This window comes from Dama dama, chromosome 26 (genome assembly GCF_033118175.1).
Source record: "Dama dama isolate Ldn47 chromosome 26, ASM3311817v1, whole genome shotgun sequence".
NCBI lineage: Eukaryota > Metazoa > Chordata > Mammalia > Artiodactyla > Cervidae > Dama > Dama dama.
This window is the reverse complement of record NC_083706.1, coordinates 48,608,973-48,630,810: the sequence shown is the minus strand read 5'-3', so window position 1 is coordinate 48,630,810 and position 21,838 is coordinate 48,608,973. Positions and strand designations below refer to the sequence as shown.

At 46.1% G+C, this 21,838-nt stretch overlaps 1 protein-coding gene across 3 annotated transcripts in view; it reads right to left on the bottom strand.

The window, feature by feature from the left end:
* Positions 1–177: 177 nt before the first annotated feature.
* Positions 178–21,838, bottom strand: part of SYNJ2 (synaptojanin 2) — a 103,401-nt gene continuing 81,740 nt past the window's right edge. Inside the window, exons 18-29 of one of the 3 annotated variants that reach the window (XR_009690679.1) lie at positions 21,671–21,788; positions 19,953–20,171; positions 19,789–19,867; positions 18,349–18,517; positions 17,730–17,903; positions 14,987–15,121; positions 13,403–13,515; positions 12,181–12,289; positions 10,192–10,343; positions 4,440–4,496; positions 673–778; positions 178–294 (exon numbers count right to left, since the gene is read on the bottom strand). Coding sequence is in view for 2 of the 3 variants with exons in the window: in XM_061130224.1 (XP_060986207.1) it covers positions 7,886–8,632; positions 10,192–10,343; positions 12,181–12,289; positions 13,403–13,515; positions 14,987–15,121; positions 17,730–17,903; positions 18,349–18,517; positions 19,789–19,867; positions 19,953–20,171; positions 21,671–21,788 (2,015 nt within the window). In the remaining variant the exon portion in view is untranslated. Of the gene's footprint in view, positions 295–672; positions 779–4,439; positions 4,497–4,915; positions 8,633–9,238; positions 9,716–10,191; positions 10,344–12,180; positions 12,290–13,402; positions 13,516–14,986; positions 15,122–17,729; positions 17,904–18,348; positions 18,518–19,788; positions 19,868–19,952; positions 20,172–21,670; positions 21,789–21,838 lie in introns of those variants that run through there. The other 2 variants (XM_061130224.1, XM_061130225.1) reach the window with 2 other exon arrangements.

Below are 21,838 nucleotides of genomic sequence, written 5' to 3'. Positions count from 1 at the left end.
TTAAGCAAGTTGTAAATACAATTCAGATGACAATGAAAAACTAGTTATGCTCATCTATAACTCCTTCACTTCTTTCTGGTTTCATTGTCGACCCTAAAAGTCGAGGGCACTGATTCCCCCTTTACTCCAGTGTGTAAATGTCACCACAGAGGGACTGCTCGTGGAGCATCAGGATACCTTTCTCGATGCTGGCTCAACCATTCACCCAAGGTTACACCGACAGCCGGAATATAGTGGAGGCCGTGGCCCTCGGCTCAGGGGACACACCCGTGGTGTTGGGTGCTGGCAGACTTCCTGTTGAGAAAGGCGACACGGTAATACAGTAATGTACCTCTTGAACTTGGTTCATAATTTATCATGCCCCTCAAATTACTTCTAATTCCTAAAATTTGAGTTTTAGGCATGCCCTCCTGAATTTTCACATCTTTGTAGTATTTAATATGTTAATGTTTGGTTTGGTTTTTATTGACATTTGGTATAAAAATTATGTCCATGAAAAAGATGTGTTCAATAAATTAAATTTTAATTAAAAAATTAACACTTTGAAAACTTTTAAGAATTTCATTGTTTATTTTGCATCGAGTCCATCTCTCCTGTTCCTGTTTCAGATAGTTCATTACTTTTCATTCAAGCAAGACCTTTTTCAATTGACTTCTCCCCACATAGGATTACCGTCAGATGCTGTCCTCTCTCTTCCAAAGGTCCCAGAATCCTTTTCCATTTCTATTGCCCAGTCTCTGATTCCGATTTTCACATTTGGCCTAATTGGTTCCTCATCCTAGTGATAAAATAGAACTGTAATTCAGTGAACATGTCTTGAATACTTATGCACCAAGTGTTGGCTTTATATAAGAATGTGTGCTCAGTTGTGTCCAACTCTGTGACCTCATGGACTATAGCCTGCCAGACTCCTCTGTCCATGGGGTTTCCCAAGCAAAAATACTTGAGTAGGTAGCCATTCCCTTCTCTAGGGGATCTTCCTGACCCAGGGATTGAACCTGCATCTCCTTTATTAGCAGGCAGATTCTATACCACTGAGCTACTTAGGAAGCCCCTTATATAAGAATACAAGGTAGCTTTATTTAGCCATATTTTACAGATAGGAAAACTCAGCATTAAAATAGTCATAAAACTGGCCCAAAGTCTCAGAGCTAGTGAGAGCAAAGGTTAAGCCCAGGTTTTATTTTAAAACCTATGCATGTGCATTGCAGTGTTTTCATAGAACATTTAAAACATTAAAACCTGACAAAACATCACAGTAGTGGGTAGTCTAGGACTTCCGAGCTGATCTTAGAATTTCTCTCCCTCAATAGCTTTAGGAGGGAGAAGAAAAAAGGAAAAGTAGAAAATAATTCAGCAACAACTAAAATAAATGAAAGGACTAAAAGCTGTCATTAACTTCGAAAAATGGTAGCTAGGAAAAAATAAGTGATAATAGGGAAGAAGGTGGACCTCGAGATTAATATGGTCTTGAGAATTGTGATAACAGTTCTCTATTTTGTAGAAAAAAAGAGGAAGGCGGTCTTGAGCAAAGTTAAGGAATAAACCTTGAGGTTGGAAACATCTATAATTGGACATGTAAACGTGGGTGATGGGGCAGGCAGAATCAGCCAGGCTTTGTTTTCTGAAGCCCTCATGGGATTATTAAGTTCCAATACTTTGGCCACCTGATGCTCAGAGTCCACTCATTGGAAAAGACCCTGATGCTGGGAAAGATTGAAGGCAGGAGGAGAAGCGGCAACAGAGGATGAGATGGTTGGATGGCACCACCGACTCAACGGACATGAGTCTGAGCAAGCTCCAGGAGACGGTGAAGACAGGGAAGCCTGCCGAGCTGCAGTTCATGGGGTTGCAGAGAGTCAGACACAACTGAGCGACTGGACAACAACATGGGACTAGGATAAGAGTCCAGGGGAAGTGAATCCCAGGACGGCCATTAACAAATCCTCAAAAGAAGTGGGAGAGGCCAGATCTTTAAACAAAGATAGTACAAGGCTCTCCCCAGGGGTACCCTTGCCCCTTCAGATAAAAGAAGAGGGGTGAGCAGTAACATCAAGCAGGGATGAACAGGAAGCAGCTTCAGATAAGGTGGGGGAGAGACTCAGGAGAGTTCATCCTCCATTTAGCAGGGCAAGTTTGTCTGGAAGAAGTTTATTATACATGAGATGAAATGGCATGATACTTAAGAAAGCAAACCAAGTTTTATACTGATGGCTGAAGATTCCATTAGAAAAGGAAATGTAATCCTTGAACACAAAGAGTGATCAACAGGGAAAAAGATTCAGAGACAAATTGGAAACCCAATCAAGACAATTACAGGATAAAACAGAAACCACATTAAAGAATGGGAGAGACACAGATGAAAATCCTCTTCTTAATAGAGGTTTTGCTTAATGGCTGCAGAACCACAATGAATGCAGAAGGAAAATTAATTAGAAGATAATAGATTAGTCACCATTCAACTACAAGGTAATAGGCAGACACAGTCAACATAAACTCAGGGAGTAGGGACCTAGATGTGTCTTTTGGCAAGTTTGGTTATTGACTAAATCCTGGCATACAAAAAAAAAAAAAAAGGAATGAAAATACTGCACTTTAAGATGCAAACAAAAATCCAAAAACCAAAAAAATGCCCTCATGTTAGAAAAGAGTGATGTTGGAAAGAAAGAATTGTGCTCAGTTGAATTGCCCTTGACATGGGTACCAAGGTAATGAACCAACATGCTCAAACCTGGAGGAGCTCAGGGAATATTGCTAATCAGTTCTAGTTCCATCCTCTTAGATTAATTTCAGGTAAATTAAGCTCGATACTTAACACTGACATGGGCTTCCCAGGTGGCTCAGTGGTAAAGAATTCTCCTGCCAATGCAAGAGATGTGGGGTTGATCCATGAATGGGAAAGATATTCTGGAGTAGGAAATGGCAACCCACTCCAGAATTTTTGCCTAGAAAATTCCATGGACAGAGGAGACTGTCAGGCTGCAGTCTTTGGGGTTGCAAAGAGTCAGCATGACGGAGCACACATGCACGCATATACAATGACAAACGGTAGATGTTTATCTACGCCATATTCTTAGGTCATAATTCAATAAAATTAGGAGGAAACAATTTTACAGTGCCAAACAAACTCTTAACTACTGGAAAACTGCACAGTCTCCCTTGAACCAAAGAGAAAATAAAAGCAAATTACAGGGCTTCTCTGGTGGCTCAGTGGTAAAGAGTCCACCTGCCAATGCAAGAGATGTGGGTTTGATCTTTGGGTTGGAAAGATGGAGCAACTCAGCCCATGCACAACTATTAAGCCTGAGTTCTGGAGCCTGGGAGCCACGCTGCTGAGCCCATGTGCCTCACTGAGTGAAGCCTGCGTCCCCTAGAGCTTGCGCGCAACAAAAAAAACTTCTGCAAACAGAAATCCACAAGCCACAACTAGACAGGAGCCCCTGCTTTCCACAACTAGAAAAAAAGCCTGCACAGCAACAAAGACCTAGAAAAGCCATAAATAAAAAAATAAAGGAAGCATAATTCTTTTTTTAAAAAAAGCAAATTGCAATCTAGAAATTAATGAAAATGAGACTTTTTCATGCCAATGTGTGTAGGGTGCAGTTAAAGCTACAATCGGTAAAATATATAACTGTAAATGTCTTTATTGTTAAGCAAGACTAAAAATAATGAAACCCATTATGAGCTTTAATTAAGAAATTAGGAAAATAGCAAAACTAGAGAAGTGTGCAAATTAAAGATTTTAAGTTAAAATTCATTAAAAATGTTTTAAAAACTGACATAAAAATAAAAAATAGGAAATATAAATACCAATGCTGTTATTTGAAAATGTCAACAAAATTGGATAACACCTTGAGAAACCCAATTAAGAAAGTGAAAGTGATGGTTATTTAACAAATGGCATAGGGTAACTACCCCTCAGGAGCATGTCGGACCCCCTACCTCACACCATTTATAAATGATGTTCCAGATGCTTTGAAGCACTGCTATTAGCCCAGGCAAAGCCTGTAACCTTAAGCATGCCAACACTCAGATTTATTTAGGTATTTTTGCTGCCCACTACTTCTATTATCTACATAAATAGATAAAAATCCTAAAAATAGAATAAAATCCTAAACTGTCGTTTAAGATGCTCTGACATTCTTTCCCATTCGCTCATTCTTTCCATGTACAGAAATCTACTTTGCTACATATCAAATTCTTAATCCTCATTCTGTCAAATCTCCCCTGGCCCTCTGCTCACAATTAATCATTCTCTCATTTGTATTCTCCTATCTCATGGAGACAGAGCTGATTATACAGGTGCAAAAAGCTTGCCTTGTATGAGAATGAGTTTCAGTCTGCAACCTTGGGTAAGGAAGGTACTGTAACGGGTTGTTTCTTTCCTCCCCATCCGAGTCCCAGGCACTCAGATTAAATTAATCCAATACAGTACTTACTGGTCACGAAGGACTAGGCATCTTTAATATGTGAAGATTGTCAGTATATTCTTATTCCTGAAAGGCATCAGAGAACATTTATGACCTAAATTTCGTGTATTAATTAGTTAAAAACAAACCTAGACAGAACTGGAAGACTACTTTCGCCTGTCTCCATGCAATAATGGACTCAAATCACTTCAGCAGTCTAAGTTTGCTATAAGATCCTATAGAACATGAATCCTAGCATCTCTCAATATTACAGCATAAAGTTATTGACCTGGCAGTAAGCCCTGCCAGCAGCATTCAACTCGTAAATTCTTAACCAAGTTATTACTTTTATGCTGCTTTAACTTAGTTTGATGCTTGAAAAAAGAAACAGAAACTCAGAGGAATAACTAATAATCACATTTCAGTCAGAATAAAAGGCTAGCCGAAGATACCCCAAGCTTCTCTTCATATCTGAAAAGAACAAATCCAAACATTTTTTTTAAAAAAAGACAAAACATTTAATAGGTGTTTTTTTACAATTTCAGTACAAATTATCACTTCAAATAAAGAGTTTTTATTCATTGCTAGTCATCCAGTAAGATTCAGTAAGCAATTTTTGCAGCTTTCCTTTTTAATAGAATTACTTTATTACAAAAGAAATGTTTTTATACATTACCTTGCTTATTACTTATACACAGGTCAGGAGAATTTTAAGTGTCTTGAACTTCAACAACTTTAACCTTTCACAGGAGTCACTTGGGCAGATGTCCCAGTTTCAGTAATTTACTGGAACAATTTTTTTTCAAATAGGCAAGAAGTTTGGGAAGATTATGTTGTAAAAAGGAATTTAATTGGGTTCAGGGAGACAATGCCAAATTATCAAGTCTGTGCCTAAAATACTCTGCGGTGAACAGTAACACCTTACAGAACAGTAATGAAATAAACTGCAAGATCACAATAAGAAGGCTGATGTGGGAGCATCAAAGAAAGATTAAAAATAAAAACCCCAGAATGAAATCCCCAGGATGCCAGCTGCTCACTGTCAAGATTATTCAACCAATTCCACTGCCAGCCTAGGAAAGATACCAACTGTTAAGCAATGATTTAAAAAACAAGACAATTCCAGTTGTCACTTTTTAAGAGAATGTGAGTGTGAGAACCTTACATATTATCAACTCAAAACCCAGTCTCTGTTATTCATTAAATCTGAACAGCCATGATCAAATAGTATTCATTTCATGTTAAACTACTTATAATTTTTCCTTCGACCTGCCTCAACACAAGTGTGTAAATGCTTACTGTCAGATTCTTTGAATGTGTGATGAACACCTATCTTAAATGAAGTTCTGTTCTCAGTACCGTTTATTGGCTATTTGTTGTCTAGAACAAAGAAGAAACCTGAAAATTAAGCCCTAGAAGCAACTTTTGTGGTGCTTACTGCCCCCCACCCTTGCTTTTTCTGACTTAATACACAGATATGCCTTCATATTCACCTCCTTTTTAGCAGGAAAGAGGTTATAGAGAAAACAGTATTTGAATTAAGAAATCTTTGATTCTAGTCTCAACTGTACCCTTTAAAAGCAATGTGAATCCTGCAAATGATTTTACCTTTTTCCAAAGCCTATCCCCTATCCTGCGGCCTCTCTCCCAACTCTTTCAATGATTATGTTTACTTCTTACACTTCTTAGAGACGTAAAAATGATATAAAGGAGGTAAGTGCTAGAGAAGGTGTCCTAATCAGCTAAGGCTAAAAACACCATTTTTTATGACCGAGTTAACTACTCACATTATCTGCTTATCTCCATGGCTCACTAGTATCTTTTTCTTAGTTTTCAGGTGAAATGAGATATAGCTTTGTTTTTGTCTTGAGTGCCAGACTTAAATAATCTGTACTGTATCTTGATAGTGGCGATGAAAGTTAATTCTGAAACCCCAGAGGTTTGATTAGTAGGAGAGTGGCATTTCCCCCGTCACGATGATTACTGCAACAACAACAAAACCATTAACTCTGAATACAGGAATTCCCTGGTTCATTGATTTTTGATTCTATGACATGAAAGATGCCTATGTGGTATGTGGTACACTACGATCTTGCCAATTTCTTATCAGCAAAATTGTGAAGTCTGTTCCCAAAGACTTCCAGGCCTCCTAACATTCTTTTAGAAATGTAAAGCAGCATGGCAATGTCTTTCTAGATGACCGAATAAGAAAGACTGAAGGCAGGAGGAGAAGGGGGCGACAGAGGATGAGATGGTTGGACGGCATCACCGACTCAATGGACATGAGTTTGAGCAAGCTCCAGGAGTTGGTGATGGACAGGGTAGCCCGGTGTGCTGCAGTCCATGGGGTCACAAAGAATCGGACACAACTGAGTGACTGAACTGAACTGAACTGAATAGTTCAGAGGTGGTGCTGGAAACGTATAGGAGGAAAAAAAACACCCTATTAAAATGTAGATGATAAGTTAACTCAGGATATCCTGGGGTTTCTTATACTTGGGACATATGGTGGTTTCCTTCCTGAAACCACAGTCAGGTAGACCAGACTAAAACAAATATTCTTCAAATTATGATGATGAGACTCAATATTATGTGCCAGTATGAGTTTTCACAATCTGTGCTTTTACCGGATATGGAAAATAAGGGGGAAAAGAAGCCCATGAGGTTTTATTCAATAGGGAATAGAGAATGTGAAAAATCTGTAGCACACCAGAGCTTAGGATTGCAGCAATTTATGGGACATGCAAAGTCTAAGACATGGGACAGGAGGCTCTAGCCAGCTGGAGCTCGGGTGAACCTAATGGTATATGATCCAGAACCGTAGCAGGGAATGCCACCATCTCCCTGAAGACTTGCACACCATCGTGGTTAATATACACGTACATAAACAAACACAACAGCTGTTGGGAATGTATAGTCTTGTCTTTTGGTGAACCTATTTGCTGCTTCCTACTCTGGTATTTTTTTTTTTTAACCTGGTGTTGGCCAGGCCCAGCTCTCAATGTTCCCAGCCACCTTCTAATGTAATCCTGTAGGCATCAACCTTCAGTGGGTCACCAAAAAGTTATTCCAAATCTGTAAACTGCAAACAATTATTTTTCTAAAAACCACACCACATACACACATAAATTAAACAATCATTTAAAATTCAGTGGGAAGGAGCTTCCTGGGCATTAGGGGCTAGGTTTCCTTTCCTAAAATCCACAGGCTGAATCTACCTGGAGGTTTCTCATACCCTGAGAGGAGACGGAACATGCACAAGTCTGCAATGAAACGTATCTTGGTGGCTGAGTAATAATCGTATCGAGTAAGAGACACAAGTTTTGTAAACTACACAGGAGTACCCATGTTTTTCGGTGTGCCTTTAACTAATGTCTCTTTCCAGGTGGGGCTGAGGGCAGTGGGCCTTCCCCCTGTAAAGTGGAGGGAGGGAAGGAGGCAGGCATCCTGCAGAGGAGCGGCGGTGGGTTTTCCCGTCAGGTTTTCGTCAGCGGGTCAAACACCTGCAGCACCGTTCTCTTGTCCTTGTCGCTGACTGTCACCCAGGAACCGACGTCTTTTGGTCTGTGCTCCGGGGGCGGCTCCTGGGCTGGTGAGGCACTGATTTGCAAAGGGGCTGAGTGCACCCTTCCGAGGTTCCCGGCCCCCGAGTCTGGGGGATTGGAGCTCTTGGAAAGCCAGGAATTATTCAACAGGTTAGGGTGGTGGAGGAGGCTCCAGAAGGGATCCTGACAGTCACCGAGAAGAGGGGCACCCACTGATTTTCTGTCCGTGGTGCCATCAGCCTCGGGGCTTGCAGGTGATGATGAAACGCCCAGGAAAGCCGGCTGTGGAGAGAGCGCACCCCCGGCAGGCGGGGCTGTGGGGGGACCGTCGCTGCAGGGGAGCCCCTGGAGAAGCTGGCAGCTGCTCTGCAGCGCCTGGAGGTGGAAGGCCGCTGGCGCCGACTTCTTCCTGCGCGGGGGCACCTTCGGCATCACGCGGGGCGGGGCCTCCGGAGTGGGCGGGGGGGGCATGGGCGGGGCCTCCGGGATGGGCGGGGTGGTTGTGGGCGGAGCCTCGTCAGAAGCGGGCTTCCTGGGGGCACCTTTCCGCAGCTGAAGGGTTCTCGGTTTGGGAACCGGAGGGACTGTCGCTAGTGGAGGGGTGTCAGGGCTCGACTCTGGGGGCCCGATTGTAAAATGGACGGCCTGATGCCCAAGCTGTTCTTCCGGTGACGCGGGCTGAGAAAAGGTACAACGAAGAGCGTCAGTAAGTAGCCCGCCCAGGGAACTGGGAATCGATCAGCACACAGATGATGTCTGCTGGGGGAGCAGAGATGGGGCCGCACGGACATTCTAGCAAATTCAGGATTTGAGAATGTCTGGGATGCGGGGGTGTCATCAGGCACGAAAGAGCATGGGAGAAACACACAGGTATCAAAGAGGAACAGCAGGTCCCACGAAATATGAGTGGAGGCTTCAAATCCACCACAGGGAATAATCTGAAACAAGTTTCTCTGTTACCTAGGAAACAGGATTATATTCTTCCTTTATTAAACAGCGAGCCTCTCTGAAAACTCTTCCTGGAGGCCGCAGCTTTGATGATTCAGTGAAGTAGCTTATGTTAAGCTAATTGAAGGACTCACTGAAGGGTATTACTGGCTCCTTGAATCTTTGCTATTTAAATAGAGAAGAATGGCAAATTTCACACAGGAACTTCCCTTCCTCGGTTCTAACGGACCACAAAGGAAACAACTGCATGAAACCACAGGGAGCTTTTGTATAGACATGTACATGTACCGACATGTTTAAGCTGTCCGTAGCTTAAACAACAGCATTTCAGTATTGCCACTGGTTCTTCAGATAAACCAGCTGCAAAAAACAACCTGTTCTCTGACAGCCTTTTACTGCAGCTCCTGTGCAGCTGGTGAGGAAAACGAACTCATTTCTAACCTCTGGCCTTGAAAAGACAAAGTGAGGACAGAGAAGAGGCGAGGAAAGAAGTCTGTAAGTGCAAGGAGGCATGGAAAATGGGCGGATGAATGAGCAGACGTGGAACAGCAAAGCAACCCAGAAAACACAAAGCCGGCTCTGGAAGAACCAGGCACCCAAGCCACGCTCACACTTTCTCCAGGTGGACAAGCAGCCATTCTGTAACGACCGGCCAAGGATTACCGAGTGTCCGTGACTGGCATACTGAGCTCAAACGGAAGATCCAGATGTCTCTAGAGGTGCCAGTCTTTGGGCTGCTACTGTCCTGACAAACTCATGTCTCTGAAGCAGCAAGCAAGGCTGAGAAGCTTGAGAGCGAGAGCAGAAAACAATCTGCAAGAAAAGTGGCAAGAAAAGCTGTCGCGCCTCCAGGATCCACGGCCGCACAAGCGCTTGTCAAACAAGGCCCATCCGGAGACGGTGACTGTTTCTCCAATGCACATAAGATCAGTACATGTGAACTGTGGGCACAGGACACAGACCACACACCCAAATGGGAATTACTGGGACACGTGGAATACAGCGTCCCACGCTGGTTTGGTTTGGGAACGGAAATGGAACATTTGGACAGAATGATACCTCCAAGTTGTTCCTGTCTTGGTGAGAAATTCCCAATGTTTCTGCTCAGTGAGAGCCAAGAAACACCAGGGATGAGGAGGAGAAAGCGATTGCCAGACATGTTCCTCAAGGATGGGGCTGTGGCTGGGAGTTGTGAACGTGTATAAAGAGACCAGTCGGAGACATACTTCTTATCTAAGGAGACATCTGAGCAGCCCAAGAGCGACAGGCTTACACGACCAGGTCCTTACCTTTCCTGTCCTCCTCAAGGTTGGCTTCTTGATGGCAGGAACCCTGGGGGCAGGCCGACGGGGCAGAAGAGGCGCCACCCCCGCTGTGGGCTCTGGTTTGGAAGATCCCTTGTCCCTTAAGGCTGGAGTATTTAGGGCTTCTCCTGGGACTCCTGAAACATGGAATGGCGTGGTAAAGGCGTAAAGGACGAGGCATTATTTGAAGGATAAGGCAATGTATTTCTCTTTGATCTAAATCTCTGAGGGTTGTTAGGACCAAGCAGCTAGGTTTGGCCCTAGCTCCTCACGCTCACCATCCCTGAGGGATGGTGATCTGGGGTTCTGTGTAGGGGTGAATCAATGAGACCCTAAGATCAGCTGCAAAGTTTAATGTGTCCCCATGTTGCTCAGGGGAGATGATGTAGAACTCCTTGAAATCTCAGCAGGGCCCATGAGAAGGAAAACATTAAGTTGCAACACGGGGTAGAGTTCAAACCTCAAACCTCCCCCACCTTCCATGTCTATAGAGACTTGGAAAAAAAAAATCTTTACTGTAATCTAATTCACATACCATAAAATTTACCCTTTTTAAAGGATTATACTTTGTGGTTATAGTCACAAAGTTGTACAACCATTATCACCATTTGGTCCCCAGAACATCTTCATCACCCCAAAAAGAGACCCCACACGTTTCCACAGCAGTCACTGCCCAGTCCCTCCTCTCCTCTTGCCCCTGAAAACCACTATAATTTTCTCTCTGTATAGATCTGACTATTCTGGACAGTTCACATAAATGGAATCATACAACACATAGCCTTTTGGGTCCGTTTTCTTTCACTCAGCACAGTATTTTCATGATTCACCCGTGACAGAGCATGTGTTAGCACTCCATTCTTTTTTATGGCTGAATAATATTCCATGGGATGGATATGCTCCATTTTATCCATTTGACCTTGAAGTCTAGAGCAGGGGCTGATAGAAGGGGGAAGTATGAGAAGTTCAGGTCAGCTGTCTTGAGAGAAGAGGCTAAAAAGAGATCTAGTGGGGCCTAAAGAATGCAGTAGGGATGCTGGTAATAATAGCAATAGGATTTTAGAGGTGGGGCATTCTAGAGGGTGGCATTGAGCTCTGAAGAAGACTATGGGTGAAGGTCTAATGGACTAGAGGTGAGGAAGGAGGGAGGTGCTGTTGGGGGCCGGGTGGAAGACAGTCCATTAGCTGATGGACACTTGGGTTGTTTCATCCGTACGATGAATTTTTTTTTTAAATAAAAAAGAAACCATGGTGTTATCATGCAACAATGTTTCTCCTCCTCTTAATCCATGCCCTCTTTAAATGTTATTTGGGAATTTCAAATCAATGAAATAGCCAGACTAAAAAGAAATCCAGAACTGTAACTGCACCTGGCTTTTCAGAGGGCATACGTTCCCCTCTTCAAAAAAGAGTCTAGTATAAAGTCAAAGCAAACAAACCAAAAACCCCTCAAAGTTGCTAGTCATGATTCTGAATGCATAGGGGAGGTTCTCAGTTAAAACATGGTTAACAAGGGTTAGGTGAAGTGACAGCAACAAAAAATGAACAGGCAGTATGGCAGAGAAGAGGTCCCTGCCTGACAGTAAAGAATCTAGGGATGCTGGTAATGAAAAAACTAGATGTTTTGCCTGAAGGAGAACGCCTACTTAACCATCTCTTTCTACAGAGCCAGCAGGATGTGTTAGTGTCTCGAGAGTGAACCTCTTCTAAAACTCATTTTCATTTATTTCCATCTCTCCCTTAAGTGCTCCTTAATAATCTTGGGATTATTTTTATCTATTGATACTTACTGAATTTTAAATATGTAGTTCTAAATGGACGATAAATCTTCATAGATGAATTTTATAAAATGTTGCTAAAGATACTTTTACTGAATATTGCCTCCAGAAAAAGAGTCCTGTTTTTTTCTAGGCCCCTTTCTGCAAGAATATGAGAAGAAAAGCAGAATCTCGAAGCAGCCCCGGGGGGAACACCTACCTCCTCTGGCTTCCAGGAGACATCGGATGGCTGCTTCCGCCTCCTGAGCACTGGTCGTTTTGATCTGCTTGACGTTATAAGGCTTACTTATCCCAGTCCTTGCTTTGGGCTTGAGGACAAAAATCAGGAAGAAACACATATTAGCACAAGTGGGAAAACAGCCTCACCCGGTGAGACCTCTGCTTATGGATCCATACGTGAGTGTGAGGTTGACAGAACTCCATCAGCGATGAAGGCACAACTCCCATCTAAACTGCATCCCTCAAGTCTCTTTCCCTCGGAGCACTTGAATACCCGAGGGAAGGGATGCAATGATATTTAGATGACATTGGTCTCCCAAACTGGGTGGTTCTAGGATTGCGCAAGGTGGACCAACCATCCTCTATCTTTATTTCGATAACCAGGTAAAAGCAAGAAAGATTAGTCAGAAGTCACTCCTTCCAAGGTCCAATGAGTCCCTCAGCACTTTCCAGATGTTTCTCAAAAGTGCTGACTCTACTTCTTAACTGTTCTACCTCTTAACCTCCACCTCTGGGTCGCCTTTGAGGACTTGCCTTCATCACTGTAACCCACCAAGGTCAAGTCAGTCCCCTATTCCTTCTGTGAGCATGGCCGTGCCCATCAGCTGGCCCAGCTCTCCTCACTCTCCCTTCCACCTGGCCCCCAACGGCACCTCCCTCCTTCCTCACCTCTAGCCCACTGACCTTCACCCACAGTCTTCTTTAGAGCTCAACACCACCCTCTAGAACGCTCTGCCTCTAAAATCCTATTGTTATTACTACCAGCATCCCTACTGCATTATTTAGATCTCTTTTTAAGTCTCTTCTCTCAAGACAACTGATCTGAACTTCTCATATTTCCCCTTCTACTAGCCCCTGCTCTACACACCAAGGTCAAAGGCAAGCGTCAGAAGGGAGAGAAGCAGGTATGTCTGGAAACCAACAGCCCCTCCATGAAGGGGCGCTTGGGAGTTTTCATCAAATGTGATTTTTCTCTCTCATACTCTGAACGACCATTTAAAACCCTATAAAGGACCTGGTAGTAAGTTATAGGGTTTAGGGGTGAGTGGTGGATAGGCAGGGAGTTAGACACACAAATCTATGTATTCACTGGAAAGAGATGACCCGGAATGCTGTTAGGGGCTATGCATGGACCATGGGGCAGATCTCACGGGTTTGAAAAGCTGGCCCGTTTCTCTCTGATCTGAGAAAGGAGAACTCACCGGTTGCTGAGGGGCTCCCGGCAGGAGTTTTGCTGTCTGCAAAATTGAGTACTGCCCGTGAGTGCCGGAGGAGATGGAGGCATCCGAGGCTGATTTTTTCACCATGAAACCAGCTGTAAAAACCAAGGAGGGCAGAGACTTCATCTCAGTGAAGTCACAGCTGCTTCGACACAAAACTCCCAGCCAGCTGAGAGCAAGGTCACGGTCACAGTCTGAGTACGTCCATGGCCTTCAGAGATTCAGAGGTGCTTCTGAGGCTCTCTTTGGATTCTCTAATAACTTGGGCCTATTAATGTAGATTCTCTGGAGAAGCAGTGTTTGAATGAAAATTTTAATCTAACATCCTGGGCAGGGGGGGTGTTAAATCTGACATAAAACCTAATCAATCATTTTTAAGTGGTTTAAAACACACTACTGTTATTAGGACCAAATTTTAAAGATGTTTCGTGGGCAAAGTCTTAAAAAATATTCCTACAGGAGGAGAATAAATGATATTTAATAACACTTAGACATTAATTAATCATATTTAGAACAACATTTAGTGATAGAAATACTAGATGAAAAGACAAATGACCAAAAAAAAAAATTGGATACCAATTTTGTTAAGAAAAATTTAAAATTTTGCACAGACATAGATATATCTAATTGGAAAAAGGATGGAAGTTGGTTGGTTAACAACTATCATCGCTAGGTTAAGTGAAATTAAATTTTTTACTGTTTCTATTATCTCTTTTTGTAAACCTCCACAATAATATAGGATATCACTTTATTTTTATTTTATATTTTATTTTCTGAGTATGAACTCTGAAAAGTAAAAATTACGCTTAACAAGTCATGTGTTTCTGACTTGCCATTGATTACTATTGTGATGTAACCTAAGATGAACCCAATTCTGAAAGTATGGCTTAGGAAAATCTTTACTGTCATGGCAGGGGAGAAGTAAACAGGGAAGGTAAATAGAAACTGATCAAAAGCGTGGTACAACCTTATTTCCGATTACTGAGGAGTACTTTATGGGCAAAGCATTGTTTTTTGGGGGAGTCAGGAAGAAAAGTGCCACGCTGAGACCCGGACTGGGAAAAAGCCGATCTCAGCAGACTCGGGCTCACGGATGGAGTGGTGCCTGCTTAGAGGTGTGTGCATGGCCACCTTCCAGGTCAGGGCACCTGGGCTTACTCGAGTCCTCGTGAGCAGAGAGAGGGTGGGTGGTGGTCCAGGAGAGAAGATGCTGAGAGATGCCATTGTGGGTAAGGGGGAGAAGGAGCTCAAAATGTCCCCAGCTCGCTTGTGGCCCCCGTTCTCCAACCCATAAGGTTTCAAACTGAAAGCAGCTTCAAGCCAAAGCACAGCCACAGGAGGGCGAAGAGCAGCTTTAGGAAGGGCTGTTTTGATTTGCCCGCAAGACATAAAGTGATCTCTGATACCAAACTCGCCAAGGATTTAAGATGAAGAGGAGCCCAAGGAGGGGAGAAAGCGCTGTGAAAACCCAACAGCCGGCTTTTAGAGCCATTCGCTCAGCAGGTAGGAAGGGCGCGGTTATTCCCAGCAGGCATCGTGGTGAGTGGAAAGCAAGCGGAGTCTTACTTGGAGGGGGGGGTCTCTGCGGAGGGTGAGGTGGCCGAGGCCGGCTGGGAACCGACAGAGACCTGCTTGGAGAGCGGTGGCGGAAGTCCCCAACTGCTTCCAGCTCCTGCTTTATCTCCACCAGGTCGGCATCATCTGGAGGACACGGCGGGGCGTGAGTCAGGGCAGTCAGACTCGGGTCTGCAGGGACCCCTCCTGCATGGCAGCTTGAAGGGGCCCTTTCTGCTGGCCTGGGGGCGGGGGTAGAGGGCACCCAATGCCTGCTTGGAACGCTCGGTGAGCCGTGGACAAGGTGTGGTGCCCACACACGTGAGAGACACCGAAGTATTTTAAAGTGTAGGCGCGCTTCCTTCCCAAATAATCCACAAGACTTGCACACAGAATGATGGCTGAAAACCAGAGCCCCTCCATTTTTCTTTTTTTTAGGGTGAGCTGTGTAGCATGTGGAATCTCAGTGCCTTGGCCAGGGATCGAACCTGCACCCTCTGCACTGGGAGCCTAGAGTCTCAACCACTGGACCACCAGGGAAGACCCCAGAGCCCCTCATTTTTCATTCCCTACTCTGAAACAGGGGCAGTGACAGTTTTGGCATTAAGAATATTTTCACTTCTCTGCCTGCGGGACAGCCTGCCATCCAGTGGCAAGGTCCCGCATGGAACATCCCTGCGCACTCAAGCCCCAAATCCCACAGCCCACGCCAGTGACTGCCCAAGCGTTCGCCATCCTGACTCACCAGGGACATGGGGAGGGGACTGATTATGTTTTTTTATTACATGTGTACTTATTACATTTGGGGCTTCCCTTGTGGCTCAGCAGGTAAAGAATCTCCCTGCAATGCAGGAGACCTGGGTTCGATCCTTGGTGGGGAAGATCCCCTGGAGAAGGGAAAGGCTACCCACTCCAGTATTCTGGCCTGGAGAATTCCATGGACTGTTCCCATGGGGTCGCAAAGAGTCGGACATGACTGAGCGACTTTTTTCACTTATTACATTTAAATTCAGGTCAGTTTTAGGTCTCTTCCACACCACAGCACACCCCGATTCATTTCATCCTGGCTCATCCTCCCATCCCTCAAATCTAAAAGCGAGGTGCATCTCGTGAGCTCTGTTGGGGGAGGCAGGATATCTCCTTCTAAAGGGAGTGCCTGAGGGCCCTTTTCCAACTCACTGGAAAAGACCCTGATGCTGGGAAAGATCGAAGGCAGGAGAAGGGAACGACAGAGGATGAGATGGTTGGATGGCATCACTGACTCAAGGCACATGAGTCTGAGCAAACTCCAGGAGAGAGGGAAGGACAGGGAAACCTGGCGTGCTGCAGTCCATGGGGTCGCAGAGTCAGGCATGACTGAGCAACTGGACTGAGGGCCTTAAAGCATCAAGATGTTCCTTCCATGTCCAGCTGGGGGCGAGTCTGCCCACATGTCAGAACCCCAAGCTGCTCTATTAGGTCTTCATTCAAAAGCCACACACCTGCTCTGCCCTCCAAAGATGCCTGAATGACGGCCACCCTGGAGAAGAGGACCACTTCCTGTCTCAAGAGCACATCCCTTCAGCCACTTCCGCTCCAGGGCAGGAGCGCTCTGGACGTGCAGAGTATAGAAGCACCTTGACTCGCTGAAGAAAGCTGTTGCCTCTGAATTGGGCAGCAGTCTCACACATATCCGAGTCACCTGGGGGCTCCCTGCATCGCCAGGTTTCCCGGGTCCCAGCCACACCTGCCAGACCCACATCTCTATAATGTGGCAACTCCTCAGGCCTCAGCAGTCTGTTAAGCTCCTCAATGCAGCCAGGCTATTGATTGGCTTTGGGACCAAATACAGTCAAAGGGGCTTGAGGGTGGTCTCTGTACCTCCTGGGAAGCATCTAACGTCACCCCTGTTCTTTGTTCTCAGCCACAGCTCAAAGGCTCCTGACATACAGCTAAGCCCCTGCACCTGCTCGCCTCCAACAAGGAGACACAATGTCCAACAACTGGAAGACACTGGTGGCTGTGGCTGAAACGGAGCTGAAGAGTTTGATGCAAAATGGGAACCCCTCTAATCCTCTAGGGACCAGCAGTTTGATCCCAATGACTTTTAGTCCCTCTCGAGTCTAAAATGAGATAATGACGTTAAGATGTAAAATTACTGTATAACAATATAATGGTACACAAATATAACCAGACACCAGCAACTCAGGACATTGATAGTGAGTATGTGTCTTATGGGACTGAATCATAAAAGTCTTGGAGTTGCGGGGGGGGAGGGAATCACAAATGTAAAACCAGTTCAGAGCCATGCCAACTTAAACAGAGGAAACTGACTCATTGGAAAAGACCCTGATGCTGGGAAAGATTGCAGGTGGGAGAAGGGGACGACAGAAGATGAGATGGTTGGATGGCATCACCAACTTGATGGACATGAGTTTGAGCAAGCTCCGGGAGTTGGTGATGGACAGGGAGGGCTGGCGTGCTATAGAGTCCATGGGGTTGCAGAGTCGGACATGACTGAGCGACTGAACTGAACTGAATGGTCATGAATCTGGTGTGTTAGAGGGGTACCAGTTGGAAAAAAATGAAATCACTAGAGGAAATCAGTGTGGTGGCAACTGCCTCCCCAGAGCCCAGTGTCCACCTCTTGCTATGACTCGTTTTACCCCTCTGTTCACGGGCCGAGCACACTGGATGGTGGCTTTACGTGACACCCAGCTGCTGAGCGAGGGAACGCTGCACCAGAGGTGAGTTAGAAAAGGAAGGTCCACGCTACCTTTGTAGGTCGGACGCTGCTGCTTCTTGGCGAGTGCCGGTGACCTGCTGGGAGGTGCCGCGGAGGTAGAGCTGGGGGCATCGGAGACCTCGTCTCCCCCTGGATCACTGTCTGAGACCACAGGCTGACTCAGCTCATCCGCCAGATAGTCTTCGTCGTCGTCGAGAATATCCCCTTGGGGAAGGAAGTGTCACAGCGAACAGTTAGGGGAAAAGTGCAGAGTTGTTCATCGATGGGTCTGTTTCAACATCGAGGCCTGTGGCTCTTGTCAGGGCCCCCGAGGCACAGCCACCAGCAGCCCCAGGTACCCACGTGGCAGCCGGGCCGGGACCCCAATTCCACAGATGTCTGAGACACAGGACCAAGCCCGCAGCCCTGGCATCCACAAAACCACCGTCTCCAGTGAACCTCAGACACCTCCAGTCTTAGCACTGCAGCTAGCACCCGTCCACATGAATGCCCCCCAACTCCAGCCTGGAGAGTGAGCCTGCACTTCCAGGGGTCTCTGGAACCTTCCCGAGGGGGGTCTCAGAAGGGCTCTTGAGGCTCTCGTGCTGGGAGAAGGTCTCGTCTGCCCGCCTCGCCACACGGAGCGGCAAGTCCTAGCAGGGTGTCTCACCTTCCGACTCATAGTCCAGACTCGTGAAGTCGAAGTTCTCCTCCAGCAGACAGGAGTTGGCCGTGGGGGACACGGAGGCCATGCTGTCCCGCTTTCGGATGATCTCCTCTTGCAAACCTTTCAGCCAGTCCTTGGTCTTTGGTCTGATCTTCACGGCTCGGCCCTTCACCTGAGGACAGAGCGGCCGCCAGAGAATGATCGCTGACCTCAGACCCTCTGACCCCAAAGTGCTTCTCACTCGAAGGCACGCACCGGGAGCCAGCCCACCTTTACTTTTTGCCCAGAGGGTCTAGACCTCGGGCAGGCCCGGCACAGCTCACATTTGGTCTGAATAGAAGTCGAACTGTCATCCCAAGCGTTTCATTCAGCGTGAAATTAAAACCAGCATATTATCAATCAAAATGGAAACCACCTATATGCGCTGCATGTCCCAAACCATAGAGAAAAGTGAAAGTCGCTCAGTCGTGTCCGACTCTTTGTGATCCCATGGACTATACAGTCCAAGGAATTCTCCAGGCCAGAATACTGGAGTGGGTAGCCTTTCTCTTCTCCAGGGGAATCTTCCCAACCCAGGGATCGAACCCAGGTCTCCATCATCACAGACAGATTCTTTACCAGCTGAGCCACAAAGGAAGCCCGTGGAGGGAGAACGACCCCAAAATTCTTGTTGGGGTTGGGGGGGTGGGTGCGGGGAGCCCCAGTCACGCAGGGAGCACTGTGGTCCAAAACGTGCTGTTTCTGCTCAGTCCTGCAAGGAGCCGGGGCTGGAGGGTAGATACCAGAAGCAGATGTGGTAATGAGGTGGTAATGAGACCACCTCTGTGGTGGTCTGGTGGTTAAGACTCTAGGCTTCCAATTCAGGGGGCATGGGTTTGATCCCTGGTCAGAGAATTAAGATCCCACATGTCTCGTGGCATGGCCAAAAAATAAATTAAAAATTTTGTTTTATTTAAATTAAAAAAAAAAAAGATGTGGGGCTTCCCTGGGGGCTCAGTGGTGAAGAATCCACCTGCCAACGCACAAGATACAGGTTCGATCTCTAGTCTCAGCCCCACGTGGTGCAGAGCAACTAAGCCCGGGTCACAACTCCTGAGCCTGTGCTCCAGAGGCCGGGAGCCACAGTGAGTGCATCTCGTGTGCCCCAAAGCCCGCGCCCCACAACTAGAGAAGCCACTATAGTGAGAAGCCCACACATCTCAAGTAGAGAATAGAATCTTGCGCGCTACAACTAGGGAAAAGCACACGCAGCAACCGAGAACCAGCACAGCCAAAAATTAAAAAAAATAATAAAATGTTTTTTCAAAAGATGTGGTAAAGAGGGACCCAGCTCCTGCCCTCCTGTGGGCATCTATGTTCGCAGACTCAGTCACACAGAGACACAAGAAGCCGGCAGGGACAAGCAGCGGAGCCCCCCCCAGCGGGTGACCAAGCACGCCTCACCTTCATTCCGTCCACATCTAGGACACTGAGCGCCGAGTGACTGTCGGCAAAAGTCACAAGCATCTGCCCTTGGTTGATCCTGGAAGAGAGGAGATTTGCCAGGTCAGCCCCGGGGACACGCTCTCCAGCGATAAGCACCCAGCTCCGCCCGAGCGTGTCGCCACCTGACAAGCACGATTGTCCCGTAATTCCCCAGGGTCTGCATGAGCTCCAGGCGCACGTCCTCAGGAAACTCGTCCTTCTCTTCTGCGCTTGGCGACTGCAGATTGACGACGACGGTGGCATCGGGGGGGCCCTGGAAAGAGGACACTTCCTGGAACACCCTGTCCCGAGCCCCCACGTCGACTTCTTGCACTTCCACCTCCACGATGGCCAGCACGGGTCTGCGTGAGACACGGAAGGAAGAGAGGGCAGCGTTAGCCCAGGGCAAGACCGTCCCCCAGCCCCACTGCCATCCAGACTCTGCTGTCAACAGGAAACCTCGACGACGCAGCCCAAGCGTGCGGCACCCCCTTGGGCCTGGAACCGAGCTCTCCGGTCCTGGGGTCTCCGTCCGTCTTTCCCTAACCTTGGCGTTATCTTGGCTTTTCTATCTAAGGATGATTTGAGAGAAAATCCATACCAGCCATCAGCAAAGGTTCTTTACATGTAATCCCAGGACTGCTGGAGAAGAAAATGGCAACCCACCCCAGCATTCTTGCCTGGAGAATCCCATGGACAGAGGAGCCTGGCGGGCTACAGTCCATTGGGTCACAAAGAGTCGGGCATAACGGAGCAACTAACACACAGGACCACTGAGGATGCGGAAAAGTGGGGATTCTCCCTGGGCTTGGGGGGGAGGGGCGGGCTTCAAGCATTTTGCAGGGGGTGCTATTGAGTTAAGAATCTCAAAAGGGATCATCTTTTGACCAACAAATTCAGTTCTAGAATTTTGTTCTGAGGAAATGACCAAAGAGTCAGACAAAGATTTATATACAAAGTTGATCTTTGCAGCACTGTCGATGGGAGGGACAAAGGAATAACATCTAACTGTCCCAGGAGAGGGAAGGAGTTACGACGCAGCCTCACAACTGTATGCTATGCGCTCATTAAGAACAACGTTTTAGAAATCTACCTGACGTTCACTGAAAACAGATCAGCAGGAAATAAGGCAAACCTTGTAATTTTTACATAGGGATGGGTTTACTCTGCAAAAAATTTATAAAATCCTCTATTAGGCAGATGACATTGTCTTACTGAAGACATCCACCATATTAAGTGGATAAGTGAAACTATATCTAATATCCTGGGATAAACCATAATGGAAAAGAACATAAGAAAGAATGTATATGTATGTGTAACTGAGTCACTTTGCCGTGTAGCAGAAATACAACATAAGTCAACTATATGTCAATTAAAAAAACCCCCAAAGTCCTGAATCTAATACTAAAACTCTATGGTGCTTTTAATAATAAAATATTAGGAAACTATTCATCAGTAGGTGAGTGGGTAAGTTCAACGGATCTATTAAGCGGAATACTGGACGGTGGTTGCAAATGAGAGTCAGATCTCTAGCAGCGACATGACTATCTCAAAGGTATTTAAGTAACAAAAAAGCAAGTTGCACAATGACATAATTCATCAAAAATGTAAATGACACAAAACAGCATGCAGGCTGTGTCTTGGCAATCTTCATAAACAAAATCACTTTTGAAGTGGAGCTAACACTGATTAATTCTTGGTGGCAAGCACACAGCTACTCGTCACACGTTCTTCACTCTTTACCACATGTCACACACGCACACATACACACGCATTCGGATGGGCAGGTCTGTTCCCTGCACAGAGCACCCGACCCCACCTTCCCCAGCAGCGGACATGCCGATGGCGGCCAGGACCTTACCTGTGGTCAGACGCTTGCAGCTCTGCCCGGCCGTAATACTTGAGGGCACCGGGAGACCAGGTGTGTCTGAGGTGGGTGCCGGCGTCCAGATCACTGTCTAGAAGGTTGAGTTCTCCAGCTACTCATGGAGGTGCCAATCAAGAGATGCACACAGAAGACACAATTGTA